A 26,860-nucleotide genomic window follows, 5' to 3' on the forward strand; every position below is an offset into this window, starting at 1 on the left:
CCCTCATTAACTACATATGTTAAGAGTTGGTGTACACCACAGGTCCATTATGTTGAAATAGTTAGATATTTGATGAACCATCAACCCTGCCAAAGTGGAATGTCTTACTTGCCTCAATGATACAGGTAGCCATACCAATTGTGCAACCATGTGACAGTGGTTTCTGTGGTGGGGCTAGACACGCATATTGTTCCTCAAGAGGGGCTGCAGGCTTTTCAATAGTTGCAGGGGGAACAGTCTCGATAACTGACATATCTGGCCTTATTGTGTTTAGCCAGCAGGGACTTCTTAAGTTGGTACTGCTAACAGTTGAAGGTGTGCAGCTGCACTGAATGGCTTCATGATGATGACATCCTCCTGTGTGAAATATTCCAGAGGTAAAATGATCCCTTATTAGGTTCTCCAGGCTGGGAATACTTCAAAGGAAATCATCATAAAGATGAACAGAATCAGTATTAAAGTTGCAGAATGCAATGTTAGATTCCTTAATCAGTTAATTGTCCCACAGAATTAAAAAATGTTTGTTCTCTTACCATTTGTGGTTAAACTTTACCTTGTAAATATCACATTCAGTGTACATTTTGTACTTCACTCGGGAAGTCATTATGCTGTTTTTTGCTTATGCCTTGTTTATTCTATAAATGAAAGTTTTGTTAACTATTTGGAACATACCAATACCAGGAAGCCAGATTTGCTTAGAACTACCTGTACCATCTACTACCCAACTAATCCAGATATTTGATAACTATTTTACTATGTTTTTAAAATAACTGTTCCTAGTGAACAAGGAGCAAGTTTCAATGCTTTGTAAACAAATATTTCAAGGTTGGCAGATATTTAGTTCTTGAAGGAAATAAGAAAATTTCTGTGGCATATGGTAAGAGACAGACATCTGTTCAACTGACAGTAAACTGATTGCTATCTCTATTCATCCCATTATTTTTAGACTATCCTGTTGTTTGTAGTTTGATAGTGTGTCATCATTATTGTGTGTAAAGTAACTAACTCAATACTTCCACAAATGTAACTGATTCTTGATCAGACACAATATTTATTAATCTTATCTCCTACCTTTTTTTTACTGAAATTAATAAACCAGTTAATAGTTTGTCTCAAAGGCTGTGCTACTATTTCTGGAAAGTTCATTACATTTATTTTTCATTGGATACAAATTTTGAATTCATGAAGCTGGAAAAAGGCCAACTTTGTAAGGAATATCACCAGTTACAAGACAGTGAAGAAAATAAAAAGGCATTAATGAAGATATCAGGCCTCAAACCTTCCCATTAATTTAATTAGTCTATCACTGATTATTTGTTTACTCTGTTACTTTTTGAAATACATACAAATAGAGAACATTTGGTTTAGGTATGCAAACATGAATGTTCACCAATTGGTTAATTATTATTATTTTTTCTGTTTGTAGAAGCACCTGAAATTGAACCAATAGCTGTGAAATCAGATTTACAACAGGGAATGAGAATGCATCTTACTTGTGTTGTGAGAAAGGGTGATCTTCCAATCAGCATTCATTGGATGAAAGACGGCAGTGCTATCCCTCAGGATCAGGACATGTCTGCAAAGCCATATGATGAGTACTCCAACATCCTCAGCTTCACCAGTCTTGCTGTCAGGCATACTGGGAACTATACCTGTCAGGCAGCTAACTCTGCTGCTATAACAAATTATACAGTAGAGATAATTGTGAATGGTAATTATTTTAAGTAAATAAGTCTTAGCATATATTTTATAAATTAATACACATGCCTCCTGGTACATAAATTGAAGAAAAAGTTTATACTGTAACACTGGATCCTTGATTCAATTTCCAAGTAATGGTATTTGGTAAACTGAACATAAAAATATTGCATATTTGATATTCCACTGAGTATATGTATGCTGTACTGTGAGAGAGTACAGAAGAACAAGGTATATCTGGAAAGTAAGGGTACAAGATCTTTTACACAAACACATATGTGTACATTTCAGTGAAACATACAGGACCAGTATCATTAGTATTAGAGTACTGTGCTTCAGTCTGTAAAAACAAAACCCTCATATGATCAACTGTCTGACTGACTGTTAAGAACTCTCTTTCCCAGGAACAGGTAGATGTTTCAAGTTCAAGTATGTGTCACATATTAAGGTCTATGGTCCCTTGGTAGTATAAAAATTTTAAGCTTCTAAGTAATTCAGTCAAAATATATGGCCATTTATGTCAAATATTCAAGAAAAAACTCGAAAACTCATTCATCAAAATGTGTTGCGTACTTCCCGTTTTCCAAGAACCATGAAATTTTGCAAGAAACAAGGTCTCATAGCATAGGTAAAGGAAAAAATCAGAAAATTGTTAATTTATAATCACATGACTTGAAAAAATATTTTTTTGTCATTTTTCATCAGTCTGTCTGTTAGTCGGTCCATCTGTTACGACCTATTTTTCTTTTGAAGAGCATGGCATATAAAGTTCAAATTTATGTTACATATTAAGGACTGTGGCCCATTGACCATGGAAAAAGTTTAGGCTCCGAAATCAATGCAGTGAATAGATACGGCCATTTATGTCACATATTTTGATAGTCAAAAACTGATGTACATTGAAATCTATAGGGTACTTTATGTTGACTTAGAATTATTAAATTTGGTTTGAATCAACGTTTCACAGTACAAGTAAGATAAAAAAATATCAGAAGATTGTTAAATTATAATTATGTCATGGGAAAAATTACTTTTTGCCATTAGAACATACACTGCATTCACCATCGGCCAAAAGTATAATACACAAATATTAGACTACTACATGCAAACATAAAATGTAAGTCGTCGTCATATTTCAGTAAGAAAATAAAAAACATTTTATTACATTTTCTGTATCACATATATAATTTGAAGTTCCCTGTTAGCTTCTTTTTGTATGTCCACACTTGTGTGTCAAATTACTGTAGAGATTTTGAAGTAGTCTTGGAATTCCTGGCAGTGATATCTTGCTAGTATTCACAACAAAAACAGGCAATAATTGTTGAGATTCTCGAGTCCCAGGATGGATGAACTATTGCACGCGCACGCACAGGCGCATACACTCACACACACACACACACACACACACACACACACACACACACTGATCAGCCAGAACATTATGATCATCATGCATCATATCATGGAAGCAATGAGGCCTTGAGGTCACTTGATGGAGCTGGCACCACATCTGCACACACAATTCTGGTAAATTTCAGGGAAGGGGGCAATGAGCACTGACACTACATTAAATAACATCCCAGACGTATTAGACTGGTTTCAGATGTGATGAGTTGGAGGAGCAATCACATCAACTGGAACTCATAACTGTGTTCCTTGAACCACTCTATCACACCCCAGGCCTTGTGACATGGTGCATTATCTTGCTGAAAAATGCTACTGCCTTTGTGACACATGGTTGTCATGAAGGGGTGTATTAAGTTTGCCAGAACCCACAGTGCACAAGCCCTGATTTCATTTGGCCACATTTTCCACATCATCATGATTTACTGCACTGCATTTTATGAGTGAAAACACACACAACACTCATGTAATGAAGTAGAATATCACACCAATGTTGTGTTTGTTTTCATTCACAATGTATAAAATATTCTACCAAGAACCAATGGAACAGTCAGTCAATCAATCAATGCATTTTGTCAACCATGAGATGAGGTTTTTTAATACCCACAATACAGTTGTCACCTGCCAACTACTTAAACCACTTCTCCACTTTGAATTTCACCTTCTCATCATCATAAAAGTTTTTTCACTCACATATTCCTTCAATTTACGAAAGTCGACAACTCTTGCATTTATCAGGTGGAGTGTGGCCTAGTGTTGTCATGAATGACACACTCTCTCTTTGTCAGTATGCCACAACATTTGTTCTGTATGGCTCTGCAGAGTTTCTTGAGGATATTACAGTGACATGAAGAGTTGACTATTTCACCTCTTGACAAGAATTTGACCAGCAGAACCCCTTTCCTGTCCCAGAAAACAGCTGCCATGACTTTTCGAGCTGATGTCTAGCTCTTCAATTTTTTGTTGAAGAGGAATGTGTGTGGCACCACTGCATTGATTGTCACTTGTTCCCTTGGGGATGATGGTAAACCCATTTTTCATCCCACCTTCACTATGAAGCTAGAAATGTTTTTATGTCACTCACAAAACTACTAAGAAACTTTTACACAGCCTTGAAACTGTTGATTTTGTGTTCTGCAGTAAGCATCTGTGGAACACATCATGCACACAACTTGTGATATCCTAGTTGGTGACTCATGATTTCATGAACAACACTTCAAGAAACTTCAGGACACAGTCCATGCAGGTCATTAATGATTACATGGTGATCAAAACGAATATGCTCTTCAAGTTTTTGCACCAATTCATCAGTCTGCGTAGACAGGCATCCATTTCACTCTTCAATGTGGATTTCCATTCTTCTAAAAGAGAAATTCTGTACCCATTTTTTCACATGTTGCTATAACATAACCTCCTCCCCAAAACTGACATAATTTTGTGATGAAATGTGGTGACATTCATGCCCCCGGAATTAAGGGAGCATATTACAGTGTGCACTTTGCACTAGTCAGGAAACAGAATGGGAGTGTTCATCTTTAATGGTCACTACACTGGGATGTTTCTGATGGCAGTTACCACTCATTTGTTTCTGTGTGTGTTACCATACACAACAGTGGTACTAACTATGAAAAAGTGAGTTCCTTGGTAGAGCTAAGGGTCTTATAAGCCTCATACTTATATTAAACAAAAACCATGAGAAATCTTGAGACCAGAAATCCATAGCAAACTTTTGAAAACTGATGTACATATAATTATGTAGTTGTAATACTTTTCACAAGCATTTGCTAGAGGTTGATCAGGTGTGTTTAGTAAATTTATGTACAAATATGGAAGTGGACCGTACCACCCTCCAAAATTATGAATTAGGAATCCTACAACTGCTGAATGAGAAAAAGATTACAATTACTTTGATGTATTCTGATAAAGCTTTGAATAAACAATTGATAAACAATAAAAATACTAATATAAACCACCTTGGTGTATCTGACAAATGGGGTGGTGGGAAGGTTCTAATAATCACTCAATTGAACTAACTGCAATTGAAAATTGCACAATGACTGCCAAGATTTTAATTCAAATGCAAATAGTACTACAGAAGGGAATATATCATACTTATGCTCAGAGCTGAGAGCAGACTGTTCATTAAAAGTCTTCAAAGTGCAATTTGAAGTGGATGAAATCTTATAAAGTGACTTCAATTTTGCTACACGTTGTCTCAAAGTTGCAGCTCAATCTCACCATAGTGTTGTAGGTGGAGGCTGAAGTGGCTGCAGAATCATTCATTGCCAGCACCAATGACCATCGCCAATGCAAAGTGCAGATCAGCCAGAATTTTCTCTAAATCGCTAAATCAGCTGTGATGGCAATGTCTCTTGGAACATGAAGTTGCCTATGATGTAGATGCAGATGGAGAAGATGAAATGATTTCTGATTGAATGTTTTCTATCAGGAAACCTCACATTGCTGTGTTTCGCATGTCATGCTGTATTCAGACTGGCTGTGCTTTGTATCTTCCAAATGCTGGCTGATCAAATTACTCCTTAGAACATGCTAGTTCCCTTCCCTTGACTATCCACTCTCTGGTTAACCAGTAACATACATTCTAACATTTTACACATAAGAACTCATCTGACACACACTCTCTCTCTCTCTCTCTGTGTCCAATAAGGTGATCCTCATTGTCACAGCCAAACATCTCTGTCCAGCCTCTTGTTTATTTACATGAACCAACCCCTGTGATTCTCATATCAAGTGAACATTCAATTTTTGTTATGTTAACACGTCCAGTGGTGTCTGTTTCAAAAGCTCAAAACTGCTGGTCTCATTCCGTTTTTGAGATGTTAAATCTGCAGCATCTGATACTTTGCAGAGAAAAATGTAGCTTCCTAGTTTTGTGTACAATAGTGCCTTCTGCTAAAATGTTTCTCTCCTCCCACTTTCTGGGGTTGTAAACTGTTTCGCAGCAGAGGGCTCCTGTACCACAGGAGATGCTATCTGTGTTCATACATGATGCTTGGATGTGCCAGTGCAACAAATACAGAGAGCTGTCCAACCCGTGGGCTATTGACCTGCACCTCCCTCAGGTGTCCTTCCACAAAACTACTTGGAGTTAGGTGGCCTACTTTTCCAGTCCTGGCAGCCTGTGAACTTCTGCATTGTTCAGAGTGCTTTCAATGTCCTGTCATTTATGTAAGGCATACAAATCTGAATGAAGAGTAACTGAAGAGTGAGCTTACATTAATATTTCTGACAATCACTACTACTATTGTTTATCATATTCTTTAATGTTGATTAAATCTTCTAATAAAATGTGTCTTTCATTGTGAATTTACAAACTTTACATGACTGTTTTCAAAAAACAGTCACATAACACAATGAGAATGCCTTTAATTTCAACATAAATGTGGGTGTGCAACTACTGACAACAAATGAAAGGATAGTCATATTAAACAATATCTTAAATGCACTTGAGGATTTTGTTCTTCGTTCATAGTTATAGTGACTGTAAATGAATGTCTTACTCAGATGTAAATTAAAGTATCAGATCAGTATACATTCAACTTATTTTTTTAATTTTACTTCACAATTCATTAGTGCTCAAGTATGGATATCACATTGAGAATTATTGCACCAGATCCAGTTCTGCATCATAGCTTCATGCAATGATACTAAGTTGATGTGACTGCTGTTCTTATAATTGATATTGTAGTATACTGAATTCAAATTTTTTTTTATTATCCACAAATGTCAATAAATAGTAAATTTATTTGCCACATAAGTGTTAAAATACAAAGGTGTTTTGTGGTCTTCAACATAAAGCCAAACAATTACAGAAAGTTTGGCCAGACACTTAAAAAATTTTGTAGTTCACAACCAATAACTTCTTTAATACTTCTTTATTACAGCCAGTTTCAGTCTTCAGATTATCATTAGGTATCCTGTATGCCAAAGGAGAGAATACATGAAATGGATTTCATATTTAACTCCCAATATAATATGACAGTATCTAGTGTAGGTGCACATGAAAACTCGCATAATAAAGTACCAGATCCTCACATTAGACTTTTTAAACAGCTTGCATGGTGACATAAAACTTGTGACATAAAATAGCATAAAATCCATTATAAGTCACTGAAGATAAAAGTATGGCATATGAAGTAATGGGACTAACTGTGTTCATACATATAATGAAATACTGAGGTGTGATGCATTGATACAGTGATATCTGGTGTCATGAAGTGAAATGTATTAAATTACCGATAATAAAATTACCAAATACTGACAGTCTTCCTTCGTTATATACAGTTTGGTTCTAATATTTTGTGTGGAAGCACTTAGCATACCAACAACTCATTAATTTTTACAAGTTGAACTAAATATGCATATGTCTACATTGATATTTACACTAAAATTCCAGTGACTAATGTCATTATGATTGCACATATTATGTAAAACATGAACTAAGAGTATTTTTGACAGTCATATATAAAAATTCAACTATGTACACATTGTATGCAATAACTTATTGTGCAAATTAGAATAATATCACCAGTGACAGTAATGAAGTGCAAATCAGTCACAACTTATATTTATGCATTTTTGTGTTTACGAAATAATCTACACCTAGCATTTTGTATGGATTCATTTTATTTTACAGCAACTTTTGAGGGATACAGTACAGTACAGTTCAGTTTTAATGCAAGTGGAGTACAAAGAGTGCATTTATGTGTATGGGATGTTGCTGGCTTGATGTAGTATGGAGCTACATCAATTGTTAGATTTTAATTCCTTAAGGGAAATATTCCCCCCCCCCCCCCCCCCCCCCCCCCCTCCACTCCCATGAATCATGGACTTTGCTGTTGCTGGGGAGGCATGCGTGCCTCAGCGATACAGATGGCTGTACCGTAGGTGCAACCACAACCAAGGGGTATCTGTTGAGAGACCAGACAAATGTGTGGTTCCTGAAGAAGGGCAGCAGCCTTTTCAGTAGTTTCAGGGGCAACAGTCTTGATGATTGCTGATCTGGCCTTGTAACACTAACCAAAATGGCCTTGCTGTGCTGTACTGTGAACGGCTGAAAGCAAGGGGAAACTGCAGCCGTAATTTTTCCCGAGAGCATGCAGCTTTATTGTATGGTTAAATGATGATGGCGTCCTCTTGGGTAAAATATTCCAGAGGTAAAATAGTCCCATATTCGGATCTCCGGGCGGGGACTACTCAAGAGGACGTCGTTATCAGGAGAAAGAAAACTGGTGTTCTACAGATCGGAGCATGGAATGTCAGATCCCTTAATTGGGCAGGTAGGTTAGAAAATTTAAAAAGGGAAATGGATAGGTTAAAATTAGATATAGTGGGAATTAGTAAATTTCTGTGCCAGGAGGAACAAGACTTTAGGTCAGGTGAATATAGGGTTATAAATACAAAATCAAATAGGGGTAATGCAGGAGTAGGTTTAATAATAAATAAAAAAATTGGAGTGCAGGTAAGCTACTACAAACAGCATAGTGAACCCATTATTGTGGCCAAGATAGACACAAAGCCCACGCCTACTACAGTAGTACAAGTTAATATGCCAGCTAGCTCTGCAGATGATGAAGAAATTGATGAAATGTATGATGAGATTAAAGAAATTATTCAGGTAGTGAGGGGAGACAAAAATTTAATAGTCATGGGTGACTGGAATTCAAGAGTAGGAAAAGGGAGAGAAGGTTACATAGTGGGTGAATATGGATTGAGGGTAAGAAATGAAAGAGGAAGCCGTCTGGTAGAATTTTGCACAGAGGATAACTTAATCATAGCTAACATTTTGTTCAAGAATCATAAAAGAAGGTTGTATACATGGAAGAATCCTGGAGATACTAGAAGGTATCAGATAGATTATGTAATGGTAAGACAGAGATTTAGGAACCAGGTTTTAAATTGTAAGACATTTCCAGGGCCAGATGTGGACTCTGACCACAATCTATTGGTTATGAACTGTAGATTAAAACTGAAGAAATTGCAAAAAGGTGGGAATTTAAGGAGATGGGACCTAGATAAACTGGCAAAACCAGAGGTTGTACAGAGTTTCAGGGAGAGCATAAGGGAACAATTGTCATGAATGGGGGAAAGGAAGTCAGTAGAAGAAGAATGGGTAGCTCTCAGGGATGAAGTAGTGAAGGCAGCAGAGGATCAAGTAGGTAAAAAGATGAGGGCTAGTAGAAATCCTTGGGTAACAGAAGAAATATTGAATTTAATTGATGAAAGGAGAAAATATAAAAATGCAGTAAATCAAGCAGGCAAAAAGGAATACAAACATCTCAAAAATGAGATCGACAGGAAGTGCAAAATGGCTAAGCAGGGATGGCTAGAGGACAAATGTAAAGATGTAGAGGCTTATCTCATTAGGGTTAAGATAGATACTGCCTACAAGAAAATTAAAGAGAGTTTTGGAGAAAAGAGAACCACTTGTATCAGTATCAAGAGCTCAGATGGAAACCCAATTCTAAGCAAAGAAGGGAAAGCAGAAAGGTGGAAGGAGTATGTAGAGGGTCTATACAGGGGTGATGTACTTGAGGACAGTATTATGGAAATGGACGAGGATGTAGATGAAGATGAAATGGGAGATAGGATACTGCGTGAAGAGTTTGACAGAGCACTGAAAGACCTGAGTCAAAATAAGGCCCCGGGAGTAGACAACATTCCAATAGAAGTACTGACGGCCTTGGGAGAGCCAGTCCTGACAAAACTCTAGCATCTAGTGAGTAAGATGTATGAGACAGTCGAAATACCCTCAGACTTCAAGAAGAATATAATAATTCCAATCCCAAAGAAAGCAGGTGTTGACAGATGTGAAAATTTTAATAAGTTACAGCTGCAAAATACTAACGCAAATTCTTTACAGACGAATGGAAAAACTGGTAGAAGGTGACCTCAGGGAAGATCAGTTTGGATTCCATATAAATATTGGAACACATGTGGCAATACTGACCTTACAAATTGTCTTAGAAGAAAGATTATGGAAAGGCAAACCTATGTTTCTAGCATTTGTAGACTTACAGAAAGCTTTTGACAATGTTGATTGGAATACTCTCTTTCAGATTATAAAGGTGGCAGGGGTACAATACAGGGAGCGAAAGGCTGTTTACAATTTGTACAGAAACCAGATGGCAGTTGGCAGATGGCAGTTATAGGAGTCGAGGGGCATGAAAAGAAAGCAGTGGTTGGGAAGGGAGTGAGACATGGATGTAGCTGCTCCCGATGTTATTCAATCTGTATATTGAGCGAGCAGTAAAGGAAACAAAAGAAAAATTTGGAGTAGGTATTAAAATCCATGGAGAAGAAATAAAAACTTTAAGGTTCGCCGATGACATTGTAATTCTGTCAGAGACAGCAAGGGATTTGGAAGACCAGTTGAACGGAATGGATAGTGTCTTGAAAGGAGGATATAAGATGGACATCAACAAAAGCAAAACGAGGATCATGGAATGCAGTCAAATTTAATCGGATGATGTTGCGGGAATGAGGTTAGGAAATGAGACGCTTAAAGTAGTAAGGGAGTTTTGCTATTTGGGGAGCAAAATAACTCATGATGGTCATAGTAGAGAGGATATAAAATGTAGACTGGCAATGGCAGGGAAAGAGTTTCTGAAGAATAGAAATTTTTTAAAATCGAGTATTGATTTAAGTGTCAGGAAGTCGTTTCTGAAAGTATTTGTATGGAGTGTAATGTATGGAAGTGAAACATGGATAGTAAATAGTTGGGACAAGAAGAGAATAGAAGCTTACAAAATGTGGTGCTACAGAAGAATGCTGAAGATTAGATGGGTAGATCACATAACTAATGAGGGATATTGAATCGAATTGGGGAGAAGAGGAGTTTGTGGCACAACTTGAAAAGGAGAAGGGACTGGTTGGTAGGACATGTTCTGAGGCATCAAGGGATCACAAATTTAGCATTGGAGGGCCGCGTGGAGAGTAAAAATCGTAGAGGGAGACCAAGAGATGAATACACTAAGCAGATTCAGAAGGATGTACCATAGGTTGCAGTAAGTACTGGGAGATGAAGAAGCTTGCACAGGATAGAGTAGCATGGAGAGCTGCATCAAACCAGTCTCAGGACTGAAGACCACAGCAACAAGAAGGGAAATATTAACCATCGTGAACCTGTAATATGTAAGCTCATGAAATGTAGGAATCTAGTTACATGCATCGTATGTTATTAATGACAATAGGCAGATAATAGACACAAACCTAGGAAATTACTAGAATAAGTGAGATCTCAATAGGTGGGTGACTTTGTGTGTGTGTGTGTGTGTGTGTGTGTGCATTCAGAAATGCATACATTGGTTAAGTTTTCCCATTTCCTTTTTGACAGATCCTCCTTCATGGAGAGTACAGCCTGATGATACAGAAACAGTAGCAGGCAAATCCGTTGTGTTACCATGTGCTGCTGAAGGATCTCCATCACCAAGGATACTGTGGAAGAAAAATACTGGTGCTGTACCTCCTCTTTATCAAGAACTAAACAGTTTGATGGAGAACTACAAGTAAGTTACTCAAAGCACATAAAAACTGTTTGAAAAGAATTGCAGCTTCATTGTAATGTACACATCTATGATCAGGTATGTCTGTGATACACATGCAGAGAGTCCATTACTTGTTCTCAGATGGCACAAATGTAAAGGAGTTACAATGTGCTTTGTGCACAGTACAGCAATCCTCCCTTATCATCATCAGATGTAGCTTACAGGAACCTTGACAACAAGCATGACTGTTATCATGTACCCAGGCAGTCCAACATCAGGCCACTGTCACATCTGAAAGCTTTGCAAATCTGGATAATGTACAGTTTGACCAACTGGAGACCCACAACAAAGAGGCTCCTTCCAAATTCCGTCAGGTCCTGATAGTGCTGTCTCACATGGGCAACTGGTATCTCCATGTCCTTCACACTGGTCATTCAGCATCTTATACACCCTACTGTGCCTGGTAACAAGACTAACCATGAACAACACTAATGGTCTCTAGTGGCCGTTGTACCTGTTGCAGAGAATCGCATCCGTAATCATTTACATATGTCCCCTCGCTATCTCCTATTCCAGACCAGTCAAAGACATCACTTATCCCATCAAAGTACAGGCTACCTGTGAGAGAAGTCATTTGATCTACAAACCAAGCTGAAACCACTGTGCTATTTTCTACCAAGCGAGACAACCAACGAGCCGTTTGTCATCCGCATGAATGCCCACTGACGAACTGTGGCCAAGAGACAGCTGGACCTCCCAGTTGCTAAACATGCTGCCCAACAATGAACTTCACTTCCTTGACTACTTCACAGCCTGTGCCATCTGCATCCTTTCTAGCAACATCAGATTTCCTGAACTGCACACTTTCTGGAATTTATCATATGTTTCTGTTAACCCACTGGCCTGAGCCATTGCTACACCCTGTCCTTCACCTGGCTATCCCCTTCCTTGCTCCCACTCTGGCACTACACAGCCTTCTATGCCATCAACACACCCACTGCTCTCCTTTTCCTCCTTCTCCTCCCCCCCCCCCCCCTCTCCACCAAACCTCCCAACTGCACATATCAGCCCTAGCCTATCCACACCACATCCACCCTAGCCTCCTGCTTATCCCCACCACCCACAGACTGCTTCTCCCATCAGACACAGTCACTGTTCATAGTCCAGTCTCAGTGGCCAGAGACAGTGATTATGTGGGTGTGAGTTGTGCTTGTGTGAATGTTGCATGTTATCTACATCAGTAAAAAAGGCCTCTTGGCCAAAAGCTGAGATGTATAGCAGTCCTCTTGCTGTGCCTCTCTAAACTCAACATCTTCTCAATACGGTGATTAGCAATTGATCCTTTCATTAATATCGTTGATAAATATAATACATTTTTCATCCAACCTTAGATTATAGTTGCAGTTCTAGATCCAGTACTTATTTACAACATCCGTAAGGAAATTTGTTCACATTGACTGACTACATCTGTCAGAAGCCATAGTGGATAATATCAATGATTGGTAGTTCACTGTTTACTGTTGACCCTTCAGTTCACAGTATACACAGGAAGGGCAAAACTCTTTGCCTTTACAAATATGTCTGCTTGTGTCTGTGTATGTACGGATGGATATGTGTGTGTGTGCGAGTGTATACCTGTCCTTTTTTCACCCTAAGGTAAGTCTTTCCGCTCCCGGGATTGGAATGACTCCTTACCCTCTCCCTTAAAACCCACATCCTTTCGTCTTTCCCTCTCCTTCCCTCTTTCCTGATGAAGCAAACGTTTGTTGCGAAAACTTGAATTTTGTGTGTATGTTTGTGTTTGTTTGTGTGTCTATCGACCTGCCAGCACTTTCGTTTGGTAAGTCACATCATCTTTGTTTTTAGATATATAGAACAGTGATTGAGATTGAGAAATTGGAGTTGGGCCAGGATATCTGCTTGCTTAGTCTGAAATGACAGCTTGTAGAAAACAACAAATTCTGGTTTAAGTCCAGGTCTTGGCATAAATTTTCAATCATCACTTCAGTTGCATTAATTTGTTTACCATAAACATTATGGTGCTCATGTGAGTCTTCAATTTTCTGTTTCATACCTGTATATATATAGAATTTGTTACTTATTATTGTGTACTCTGGTTTTCGAATAATGTTAAAGTTGTATGTAAAATAAAGGGAAGGCAATCACTCACCTACGGTTGATTGACAACTGACGACACCCACATCCATGGGTTGAGGGTGTGTGAATGTGTGTACACTTGCTATACAAGGAACAAGAGCTCAAAAGCTAGTGTGAATACTTTTTTCTGTTACATATTTCTATGTGCCACACATCAGTTAAATATAGACAGATGGTTGCATTTTCTTTATTTTTTTCTATTATTCCAATCAGGAGTTTCCATTGCCTTTGTACATTGTTAAAACAGTGATGGTCTCTAAAGTCTTTAGTTGCTGTGACTACTTTCATTGTCCAGTTCTCTTCTGTTCAGTAACATGTTCACTTTTTGTGACTTTCCTCTATTTTTATTGATGATTTTCTTTTTTTATTGCATTAAAGCATTTCACACATGTCAGAACATTGTTCATTCACTCATATGAATTTCAGGATTTTGCATCTCACTTCTCATATTGTCTTATTAATGTTTTCTATAAAGCTTGGCTTGTGGTTAATAAATCCACTGTGGTGCAGCTGTATATGGATGTAGGTAGTACTAGATGTATACCTACTGGAGGTATTTCTTCCCCAACTGGTGTGGTTCCTAACTGTTATGAAGATGCCTTTTCCTTTACCTTTTTTATGATAGATACATATAAATAATCCAGACCTTAAATATTTTACATTCATGGGTAACATTTTTGTTTCAGAATTATGCAGAATGGAAGCCTTGTTATTTACAACACTCGTCCAGAAGATTCTGGATATTATATGTGCCAAGCATCCAATGGTGTTGGTGTGGCTCTCAGCAAAGTCATCTACCTCACAGTTCATGGCGAGTATTTACATGATGTTTAGTCATCTTAAATTCTCATTTATACAGGTGTAGCTAAGAAATTCACTACTTCTTAAGGGGACAATAAGGATGATGATAAGAAAAAGAAGAGAAGATAGCAGCAAGAAATATTTATCTGTGTTGTTGTTGTTGCTTTTGTTGATGCTGCTGCTGTTGTTCATATAAAAAAATGAAGTATCTGAAACAGAAAGTTTTAAATTTTCAGACTTAGCATTAGAATGTTATAAAATGGCCATTCTTATATACACTGTTATGCTACTCAACAAATACTGCACATAGGCGGGTCCTCCCACTCTAGAAGGAATCCACATGTCTTTTGGACAATATTCAGTTTGAAAGCATGTTTCGATGATTTAGTCTAACTTAAGTGGGCAGAAGTATAGTTCAGCAACAAATTATTCCTTATTTTCAGACACTTCCTCCCATTAACACATGATCATGTGCCTCAACATTAATTTGATGTATGAGGGTTGGCTGAAAAGTAATGCCTCCACCTTCGTAGCTCCTCAGCTGTTGGCAACATTGGTATGCAGCAGGCACTGGCTTGTTCCGTAGCCTCTTCTCTAGGGCTCCAGTTGGTGGGAAGCCTTAGCACTGAATGGTTGTGTTGTTACAGTGTAAAGTATAGAACCCTGTGCAAACGGTCAGTCAATACAATTTAAGCAGGTACTGGCTTGTTCTGTAGCCTCTTCTCTACAGCTCCAGTTAGCAGGAAGCCTTAGTATTGAATAGTTGTGTTGTTACAGTGTAAAGTATGGACCCCTGTGCAAATGGTCAGTCAGTGCGATTTAAGCAACTTGTAGTCATTGAATTCTTGTCAGCAGAAGGTGCCACCCCAAAGGAAATTCATCAGAAAATGCAAGCAGTTTATGGTGATTGTGTTGATGTGACTACTGTGCATTGTTGGGCAAGTAAGTTTAGTGAGGCAGGAACATCTGACCTGCATGACAAACAAAGAGTTGGACATGCTGTGAGAGCAACCACCAAGAGATCTGTGCACGATGGGTACCTCAGATGCTGACTCCTGAAATGAAAGCACACAGACTTGAAATTTGCCAGGAACTTCTCTCATGTTACAAGAATGAAGGTGACACCTTTCTCCATTAAATTGTGACAGGAGATGAAACATGGGTACACCATCACAACCTGGAAACATAACGTCAGTCTATGGAATATTGATACAAAGACTCACCCCACAAAATGAAATTCAAGATGCAGACCTCAGCTGGAAAACTCATGGCCACAGTGTTCTGGGATGCAGATGGTGTCATCCATGTTGATTTCCTTGATCATGGAACAACAATAAATTCAGAGCATTACGTCACAATGCTGCGAACTCTGAAACTACGGCTAACAAGTGTCCAAAAGGGAAAGGGAAATGTTTTCCTGCAGCATGACAATGCAAACCCACACACTTCCTGTGCCACCACAGCAGAACTTCAGAGATTGAATCTCATCACCGTACAACATCCTCCATACAGTCCAGATTTAGCACCGTCTGACTTCCATCTGTACCCGATTATGGAAGATGATCGGCGGGGACATCATTTTGCTTCTGATGAAGACGCTGAGAGAACTGTGAGACTGTGGTTGCAGAAACAGTGTGTCAACATGTTCTGTGATGGTTTCAGAAAACTTGTTCATCATTGGCAGAAATGTATCTAATTGGCTGGTGATTATGTGGAAAAGTGAATACTGGTAATTAAAGATTGCATTCTAAGGATTATTTCTGCATTTGATTTATTAAAATATTCCCATCCAAACTCAATTAATAAAAGTGGAGGCATTACTTTTCACTCAACCCTCATATATTAGAAGAAGAAGAAGAAGATGATGAAATCCTGGATGTTTGGTGTTTGTTTTCTATTGGGTACATATGTTGAACAGCTTGAAGGTTGCTCAGGGAGTTAGAGCAGATGAGTAATTTCTTCCCAGAGTTGTCTCACCTGCCCCTGCAGCATTATCAAGGTCACATTCAGTTCAGTATCAGAGATTATAAGATATTTTGGGAACTGTATGTTGAGGAATAACACAGTATGTATATGACAGTGAAAACAATCAATTATTGATAAAATTATTTAATTGGATAGATAAAAAATCTACTCACCAAGTGGTGGCAGAATACACTCATAAAAAACTATTGTGAATGGCAAGTTTTTGGAGCCAGTGGCTCCTTCTTCAGGCAGAAGGGTTGAAGGGGAAGCAAGAAGGGTGAAGAGAAAGCACTGGAGGTCTAGGAAAAGGGATAATAATATGTATTGTACGGTAAGACTCCCCTACCCATGGTTCTGAATGACTTCCCCAAAATCTGCCCCTTTTTCTAGACCTCTCCAGTCCTTTTCCTTCACCTTCTGCCTCAAGAAGGAGCCACTGGCTCCAAAAGCTTGCCAATCACAACAGCAGTCTTTTATGTGTGCGTTCTGCTGCTGCTTGGTGAGTAGATTTTTATCTGTCTAATTAAATAACATTATGTACATAATGAAAGAGTTACAATTCTTAGTTAAAACATGGATGAAAAATGATCAGAAACATATTCTGGTGTATTTTTCTTTCTTGTTAGTTTGATATCAACATGGTGTCTCCTCACCAGTGAAATTGGTGAACAGTTGTTCACTCAATATGAACAGGCACTTTATTCAAACCTAACACCATTAACTTATGCATTGCATGTATCCTAACAACCTTACTGATCAAGGATGACTTTCAACAAATTTGCATCATTGGAAGGTGGGAAATGACATGGAAATCTGGTGAAATGGGAGATGATAAGATGCTGCACGGTTCACACACTATAAATAGACTTTGCTTTACAATAAATGGCAATTGACTAATGTAAGAGACTGAGATTAAGGGTGGTCCTAAAAGCTCATGATGCTAGCCTGATATCCACATGCCAAATAGTACCAATAATTATGAGATGATATTGACCCAGACCTGTGTAAAATTGCATCAGACATGCTTTATATACAGTTGAGGCTTTTTTAGATGTTTACTGCCTTGCGGAATTTTACTTTGAGGTGTCTCAGGTGAAGTAACCCTGTCAAATTTTCATCACAAGTTATGGGCAGGTACCTGGATGAATATTTGAAACTGGAAACATTACCTCTCACCTGTACTTCAACAGGACTGGAAACGCCATACAAATGGCACAAGTCAACCCACACATTTTCTCTGATGAGAGTTTTAGACTGTTATGTTCAACCCATTCGTCAAAACCATAAATCATCAGAAGGTCGTTAGGATGAAGAAATAATGGAGAGGGCAAAAATCATCCATAAAAAGTGAAGGTAGAAGTAGATCCTGTGTGATGAATGATAAACTATTAACAACTGTTGTGACCATAGTTACACTTAGAATGGTTCTTTGTAGGATGAATTCTCTTGCTCAAAATAGCCAAATACAGCATGACAAACATGATACCTAAAGAAGCTACAGAAAGATGTTAAGAGAGCCATTTATGGATATGTCTTTAAGTTGTGTCAAGCAGTTTCCGTATTTTGAAAGAATCACATTAGGTGTTGTCTGATTAGAAGAACATTCAGTTGGGTCAGGTTGTCATCCAGTGAAATTATACACTGTGTGATCAAAATTATTCGGACACCCCCAAAAACATATGTTTTTTGTATTAGGTGCATTGTGCTGCCACCTACTGCCAGGTACTCCATACCAGCTAACTCAGTAGTCATTAGACATAGTGAGAGAGCAGAATGGGATGCTCTGCGGAACTCACAGACTTTGAACGTGGTCAGGTGATAGGGTGCCACTTGTGTCATATATCTGTATGCAAGATTTCCACACCCCTAAACATCCCTAGGTCCAATGTTTCTGATGTGATAGTGAAGTGGAAATGTGAAGTCACTCATACAGCACACAGGCTGACCTCGTGTGTTGACTGACTGAGACCGCCAACAGTTAAAGAGGGTTGTAATGTGTAATAGGCAGACATCTATCCAGAACATCACACAGGAATTCCAAACTGCATCAGGATCCACTGCAAGTACTATGACAGTTAGGCAGGAGGTGAGAAAACTTGGATTTGATGGTCGAGTGGCTGCTCATAAGCCACTCATCGTGCTGATAAATGCCAATTGACGCCTCTCTTGGTGTAAGGAGTGTAAACATTGGATGATTGAACAGTCAAAAACATTGTGTGGAGTGATGAATGATGATACACAATGTGGTGATCTGATGGCAGGGTCTGGGTATTGCGGATGCTTGGTGAACGGCATCTGCTAGTGTGTGTAGTGCCAACACTTAATTCAGAGGCAGTAGTGTTATGGCATGGTCATGTTTTTCATGGAGAGGGCTTGCACCCCTTGTTGTTTTGCATGACACTATCACAGCACAGGCCTACATTGATGTTTTAAGCACCTTCTTGCTTCCCACTGTTGAAGAGCTATTCGGGGATGGCGATTGTGTCTTTTAACATGATGGAGTACCTGTTCATAATGCACAGCCTGTGGTGGAGTGGTTACACAACAATAACATCTCTGTAATGGACTGGCTTGTGCAGAGTCCTTACTGGAATTCTAGAGAACACCTTTGGGATGTTTTGGAACACTGAGTTTGTGCCAGGTCTCACCAACTGTCAAGCAATACCTCTCCTCAGTGCAGCAGTACATGGAGAATGGGCTGCCATTCTCCAAGAAAACTTCCAGCACCTGATTGATCATACGCCTGTGAGAGTGGAAGCTGTCATCAAGGCTAAGGGTGGCCAAACACCATATTGAATTCCAGCAGTACTGATGGAGCACACCATGAACTTGTAAGTCATTTTCAGCCAGGTGTCCAACTAGTTTTGATCACATAGTGTATCTTCTGAGCCCATACTGGGAGCAAATCAAGAGAGTGTTGATCTCAAGAAGCCATGTTAACAGACAGTTCACTACACATTAGGAAGTCTCTTCCCCCTTTCATGAGGGGAATTAAGATTGTCATCATCCTAAGATACTGTTTTGTCAACCACATTTCATTAAATAAGTAGTAGCAAGTTTTCTTTGCCCATCTACCAAAGCGCTGCAACATGACACTTTTTCTGGTACTTGTTTTCCTTCTTTTTTGGGGGGGGGGGGGGGCGAAGGTGGGGGTGGGGGGCTTTCAGTCTTCTGACTGATTTGATGCAACCCACCATGAATTCCTCTCCTGTACCAAACTCATCATCTCAGAGTAGTACCTGAACCCTAGTGATCTCAATTATTTGTTGGATGCACTCCAATCTATCTTCCTTTATGGTTTTTACCCACCACGTCTACCTCAAGTACCACTGAAGCTATTTCCCTAAATATTAACACATTTCCAAAAATCTTGTCTCTTCTCTTGTTTGTCTTTTCCAAGTATTTCTTTCCTCACCAGTTCTGCGGAGAACCTCATCATTCATCTTATGTTATCAGTTTACCAAGTTTTTCAACACCCTCCTATAGCACCACATCTCAAATGCTCAGAGCATTTTTCTTTTGCAGTTCTCCCACAATCCATGATTCACTTCAATACAGTGCTGTGCTTGAGGTGCACATCCTTGGAATTTCCTTCCTCAAATTAAAGATAATGGTTGGTACTTGCAGTCTTTTCTCTTTGGATATACTTGTCTGCTTTTTATATCCTCCTTGTTTTGTCTGTGATACATTGTTTCCCTTGCAAGATATCAGAATTCCTTCACTTCATATACTGCATGATCCCCAATTTTGACATTAAGTTTCTCATTAATTTTGTTCCTGCTACTCATAACTTTCATGTTTGTTCACTTCACTCTCAATCCATATTCTGTCCTCAGTAGGCTGCTCATTCCACTTAGCTTATCAGGCTTTCACTGAGGCTAACAGTGCCGTATGTGTATCTGATCACTGATACTGTTTCAACTTAAATTTTAATCCCTCTCCTGAACCTCTCTTTCACTTCCATCATTGATTCTTCACTGTACAGATTAAATAGCAGAGGAGAATGACTGCATCCTTGTCTTACACTTTTTTCAATCCAAGACTGCTGTTGGTCGTCCATTGTTATTGATCACCCTTGGTTCTTTTACATATTGTATGTCACTCATTTTTCCCCGTAACTTAATCTCATTTTCTCAGGCAACAAATATAATGTAAAGTCTTGATTTTCCTTAAGACTTACTTCCATTATAAAGCACAACCACAGAACTGTCTCTATGGTTCCTATCCCTTTCTGAAAGCCAAACTCACTGTCATCTAATAAATGTCAGTTTTCTTTTCCGTTCTTCTGTATATTATTCTTATTAGCAACTTGTATGCATGAGATGTTAAGCTGATTGTGCGATAATTCTCACATTTATCTGCTCTCACTATCTTTGGGATTATGTGGATGATATTTTCCTGAAACTCTGATGGTATGTCTCCAGTCTTACAGTGTCTCCATGCCAACTCGAATAGTCATTTCTTTGTCACTTTGTTGAATGATTTCAGAAAGTCCAAAGGATTGTCACCTATCCTTGCCTAATTTGACTATATGTCTTCCATAGGTCTGTCAATTCTGACTCTACTACTGGATAACCAAAGTCTTCCATCTAGACTCTCATTTCCTCTTCTGTCACACCATTGAACAAGTCTTCCCCCTCATAGAGCATTTCAGTGTATTCTTGCCGCTTACCTGCTCTCTCCCCTGCTTTAAACAGTCGAATCCCTGTTGCACACTTCATTACTTTTCCCTCATTTTTAATTTCACTGATGGTTGTTTTGACTTTCGTGTATGCTGAATTAGTCCTTCCAACAAACATTTCTTTTTTGATTCCTTCACATTTTTTGTGCAACAGCATTTATTTCATTCCTAAATGACGTATACTGTTGTATTCCTGTTTCCCTGAGCGTTTTTGTACCTTCTTCTGTCAAACAATTAAGTATTTCTTTTGTTACCAAAGGTTTTTTTTTTTTTTTTTTTTTTTTTTTGCATAGTCACCTTCTTTTACCTATGTTTGTCTGTCCAATTTTGTGGTTTCCCTTTTAAATATATCCATTCTTGTTCAACTGAACTGCCTGCTGCAATATTCTTCACCAGAGTATCTACGTCCTTTAGAAATTTCAAATGCTTCTCATCATTTCTCATTAATTCAGTATCCCACTTTTTGTAATGAACCAGTTCATTTTGAGGGGCAGTGTCTCGGGGCGCTAACAGAGCTGATTCTATCTCACAGCTGTATTGTTCGTTATTATTAGAAATGAAATGCCAACTACCTGTCTTGGCAACAAAAACCTAAAGCTATGAGGCACAAGCGTTTGCATAATCCTCTGTAATTGCTGTAATAATGTCTTCAAAAGCTACCAGAAGATGAGCAGTTTAGAGCTGATGCTAGTGACTATTTTGGGTATTGGAAATCCTCCTGATTACTACCCATACTTTAATGGAACTGGTGATGCACTTAATTAAATCAAAGAACTCATATCCTATCTGTTGTTATACATCTGGCTTTCGCATTTGCTTTCCAAAAGGCTGTAAGATTTGCTGCAGTTGGTTGGCATTTGAACAGACTCACCTGATGCTGTAACAGTGGCCTCTAAATGCTGTAACAATGTTGCTAAGCAGTATGGCCACAGCAGCCAGAGACAATGGCAGTGTGTGTGTGTGTGTGTGTGTGTGTGTGTGTGTGTGTATTGGCACGCACGTGAGATAGAGAGAGATACTAAAATGTATGGAAGTCTTTTCATTGTGCCTGTCTGCAACTCAGTGTCTCCTCTGCATGGTAGGTGGAAATTTATCCTTTTCATACTATTGTTGTTGAAAGCAAACAGTTGTATGTAAAGCAGTGGTTGCCGAACTTATGAACCTTCTGAGCTACCATGTTATTTTTAAATCCCACTGTTAGTTACTGAAAGAAACTAGGACAGAAATATCAAGATTTAAAAAAAAAAGCTTACATTTGTTTATTGCCTATAAGCTTACATTTTTAGTAAATATGAAATGAATTCTAATCAAAGAAAAAAATTGAATTGCAGTTAAAAATAAAGTGTCAAAGCAAGGACAGATTTTTTAATTGGAGTTATTAACTTTTAAGAGGAGGATATTACTCTCTTTTATCATAATCAAGTTTTGGGTGAGTTGGTAGTGGCTGGCATTCAAATACAATTCTCCAAGTGTTCATCAATAAGTCTGTCTCTGTACTTTTTTTAAAATTTCATACTGGGAAAAGAAACCTCTCACAGATATGAAGAGCAGAACATCGCCTCGAGTTTGAAAATAACACTGAAAAACATGAGTTATTTTTCTTTAGGAGCAATAGGTCAAATACTTTCAGAGCTTGAAGAAAGCAATTTTAAAGATAAATCACTTTGAAAATCAATTAGTTCCAACTCCATGTCAGCATTGCCTTCTTGAAAATCAAAATACTCCATGACATAAGTAGAGAACTCTTCAGCATCAACTCTATAAAAGGTGACTTAACAGACAGTGCAACATTCAAAAATCATGAAAGCATTTGTTGAACTGCCTTCTCAGACCTGAAAGAATTGTATACTGTTGTAAGGAGTTGCTGAAGAGCTTTGCCTGTCAAGAGTTTGTTTCAAACAGGCAAGGTGTTTCTATTCACCTTGGATGAGATTTTATGCCACAGTCCCAACTTTTTGAGAATGAACCAAAATCTGAAACTGTTCACTCATATCTTTATCCTTACCTTGTAGCTCTAAGTGAAGGATATTTCACTTTTTGGTGATGTCTGTGAGAAAAGCAAAATCCTGCATCTGAACCAGATCTTCTAATTCACAGAAGCATTCACCTCATTCTTTCAAAAATTCTACTAATGCTGAAGCAGCTCTTTAAAATGCTCTATGTTTCTGCCTCTACAAAGCAAAAGAACTTCCATATGATGCAGCAGATTACCTTACTGACAACCTAGTTCATCAGTCAGCACTCGGAAAACGTATGAGAATTGCATGGGCTCTAACTTCGTTCATTACTTTTATGTCTGTTTTTATCACAGTGTTCATACTTAAAAATTTCCCATGCAGTGACTGCTGCTGTGTTACACAAAGGTAATTTGGGAAAGCTGTTGCATTTACAAAGCAAGGCTATGAACCCCTTCCCTCTGCCTACCATCACAGGAGTTCCATCAGTTGCTAAGGCCACAAACTTCTTTATACAAATATTTTCAGAGTTGATCAGATCTTTAATTGCTCCTTTCCTGTACTGCATCCTGTTAGTGGTGTAATCTTTACCAGCTCCTCTCTTATTTCAAAATGATCAAAAGCCTTTCTTGCAAAAATGGCCATATCACCTTATCAGCCATATCAGTCAGTTTATCAAGTCATATAAAAAGATCATTGTAGTGATGAAAGTAAGTTTTAAGTTACTAAGTAATGTCAGAACACTTAACCTTACCCCTCCTGATTACTGTATTTGAGGAAAGCTGTGCAGATTTAATAGCAGACATCTCAGTTTTATTGTTGGAACTATCAAATAATGAATCTCCAACTTTTGAAAATGCAGATTTGATTAATTCACTATCTTCATATGGTTTTTTATTCTGTGCAATAATTTTTAAACTCTGGATGATGCTTCTGTTGCTGTTTTATTCTTATCTGAAGGTGTAAAACACATGATTGTGTATCATTCAGTTTGGATGTTAGCTGCCTTACCTTTTCTTTCCTTAGAGCAGGTGATGACTGGGTGTTGTGTGCTGTCCTTAGGTTAGTTAGGTTTAAGTAGTTCCAAGTTCTAGGGGACTGATGACCATAGATGTTAAGTCCCATAGTGCTCAGAGCCATTTGAACCTTAGAGCAGAATCCAGTGGAATATCTTTTTCAACCCCTGGGTGAATGGTTCTGAAGTCACATTCAACTTTCCATCTTCTCCCAACTGACACACTTGTGTAGCACAATAAATGCACATATTTGCCCTTTGCCTGATTAAAGAAGTAATCAGATTTCCATTCCAAATGAAAGTGTTAAGTTGTATGCTTTTCATTAGAATAAGCCTAACTTAGTATCAGTGTTAACAAAAACTATCTCTATTAGCAAATGTTTGATATGCATGCAACAAACGAAGTGCACAACCTCGTACATATACAGTGAACTGTGAGACTGATAATGTAGTATTCCTGACTGAAAATATCAGTTGCATGGGAGAAACAACCAGTTATCTTGAGCAATGTCTGAACTCAGTGCAGCAACCCAGTTTAGCAAACTTGAGCATTACTACGACTGACCAAAAATGGCCCCATGAGCTACAGGTAGCTCTCAGTCAGCAGTTTGGTGATCACCAATGTAGAGTGCTCAGTGGTTTATGCTTACTGTCCTTCTTTGCCTATTTTCAATATGACTTGTTAGACCTATTTAGGATTGGTGCGAAAAACCAGTATTCTAAGACGGGTCACTGAGTGTTTTGCAAGCTACCTCCTTTATAAACCAATGTCATTTCCTCTGTAAAAATCCACTAAAAAGTGCATATTTTCCCGTATTGCCTCCTATCCTTTGTGTGTGTGTGTGTGTGTGTGTGTGTGTGTGTGTGTGTGTTCTCCACAATTTTTTAATATTATTCAGTTCATTCTGCTTGATTATAGTGAATACAAGTACTTGAGCATATTGAGACAGCAGTTCTCATAACTATCTGACACAGGTGATCACTGCATGATTAGCTGATTATTAATTACTGACCGTATATTTTCAGTGCTGCAAAAGGAAACATGGCTACAGAAATTATTGAAAAATTTGCAGTTTCTTACCTCACAGTGAGTTTGACCCCCTGGCTTCATAAACCAGTACTATAGTCCACACAAGTGGAAGCAAGTTTTGTGGGAACTGACTCAGATACACTACTCCACATCCTCTAGCCTGGCTGACTTACAACACAAGTGCAGTCTGTAATGTCAACTCAGATTGAGTAGGGGAGATAGCTAATCACATGCAGGATGTTGTCATCAGTATGAAGGTAACACATAGTAACATTGTATCACCACACAGTATTACACCTTGAATGCCTATCCAATAAGGCAGATTCTGTAGCTATACAACTGAGTGAGGTGTTAGGTCACAACAGTGCAAACCACCTTACAAGAGGAACTGCCAATGTTTCCATATTCATTCAGAAGTAAACTTGTAGACATCCACTGATATGGCTCAATCATCTGTGGCTTTTTGGTTCCACAGAAAGTTGGGGCTTGAGCAAAGAAATGTATGTTACATTGTACATACCCAAAAGCCAACATCCACAACCTGACATAGGACATACACTTGCCAAGCAGCCTCTCAGTATCTGCATGTAACTGACAGAAGATCCAGACAGAAATCCCTTCTGCACACAGGTGCTGATTTCCTGCTCAGTGTCAGCTTGTGGCATGCTTTCAATTGGGATTTGACCATCACAGACAAAGCAGAGTTCATCACTGGAGCCAACCACTTGTTGTGTAAACAGGTAATACTGGACATTGCTGAGTTACAAATGATTGACAATGTTACTGGGCTCTCTGCACAGAATCATGACATTGCTGTCCGCAGTGTCAAACTTATTCAAGTTCTCTGGAAGTAGAAAAAATTAATGGACCATTATCTGACAATCAGTCAGCCCCCAGCATACCATGAGAGATTAAACCACAGTGCATTACATTAAAACATATGGTCCACATGTATCATGCCATTCACAGGGTCTTTCACCAGACCTTTCAGCTGTAGTGAAGGCTAAATTTGGCTGAATGGTACACAAAGGATTGATCTGGCCCTCCCACAGCCCTTGGATGTCACCTGTTCATTTTGTTCCAAAAAAGGATGATGTACAATGCCTATGTGGCAATTACCATATCCTAAATACATGGACTCTTGAGAGACTACAACCATCAACTCAGTGTTTGGTGTTCTGGATTGTGCTAATATGTTTACTCAGATCCCAATAGCAGAGGGATATGATTCCAAAAACAGCCATCATCAGCACAACATTTGAGCTTTTTGAGAGCTTATTTATGACAATTCAGCTCACAAAATGCTACACAGCTTGGCAATACTTTATTGACTTCATTTTCCAAGGACTTCCCTTTTGTTTTGTCCTATTTGGACAACATTCTCATCTTCTCACGAACTGAAGAGCTCCACCAGAAGCACTTCACACAAGTTTTGCAACACTAAACATTTCAGTGTGATAATCAATCCAGCTATGATGTATTTTCAGTGAACCATTGGTCACATTCCTAGGACAGCGTTTTTTTTTTTCACCAGAATTGTCATCCTTACCTCAAAAGTCGAGGCCCTCACTCAAATTCACGGACCAGAAACAATTAAAGAGCTAAGCTGTTTCCTTGAAATGTTGAATTTTTGCTGTCACCATGTAC

The 26,860-nt window shown here is 38.5% G+C and overlaps 1 protein-coding gene across 1 annotated transcript in view; it reads left to right on the forward strand.

Moving 5' to 3' along the window:
- Nucleotides 1-1,835: 1,835 nt before the first annotated feature.
- LOC126150369 (Down syndrome cell adhesion molecule-like protein Dscam2) overlaps nucleotides 1,836-26,860 on the forward strand; it is a 174,095-nt gene continuing 149,070 nt past the window's right edge. Inside the window, exons 1-3 of the mRNA XM_049915873.1 lie at nucleotides 1,836-1,845; nucleotides 11,459-11,630; nucleotides 14,453-14,577. Of these exons, the coding sequence (XP_049771830.1) occupies nucleotides 1,836-1,845; nucleotides 11,459-11,630; nucleotides 14,453-14,577 (307 nt within the window). The remainder of the gene's footprint in view (nucleotides 1,846-11,458; nucleotides 11,631-14,452; nucleotides 14,578-26,860) is intronic.

The sequence above is a fragment of the Schistocerca cancellata genome, chromosome 2 (assembly GCF_023864275.1).
Source record: "Schistocerca cancellata isolate TAMUIC-IGC-003103 chromosome 2, iqSchCanc2.1, whole genome shotgun sequence".
Taxonomy (NCBI): Eukaryota; Metazoa; Arthropoda; class Insecta; order Orthoptera; family Acrididae; genus Schistocerca; species Schistocerca cancellata.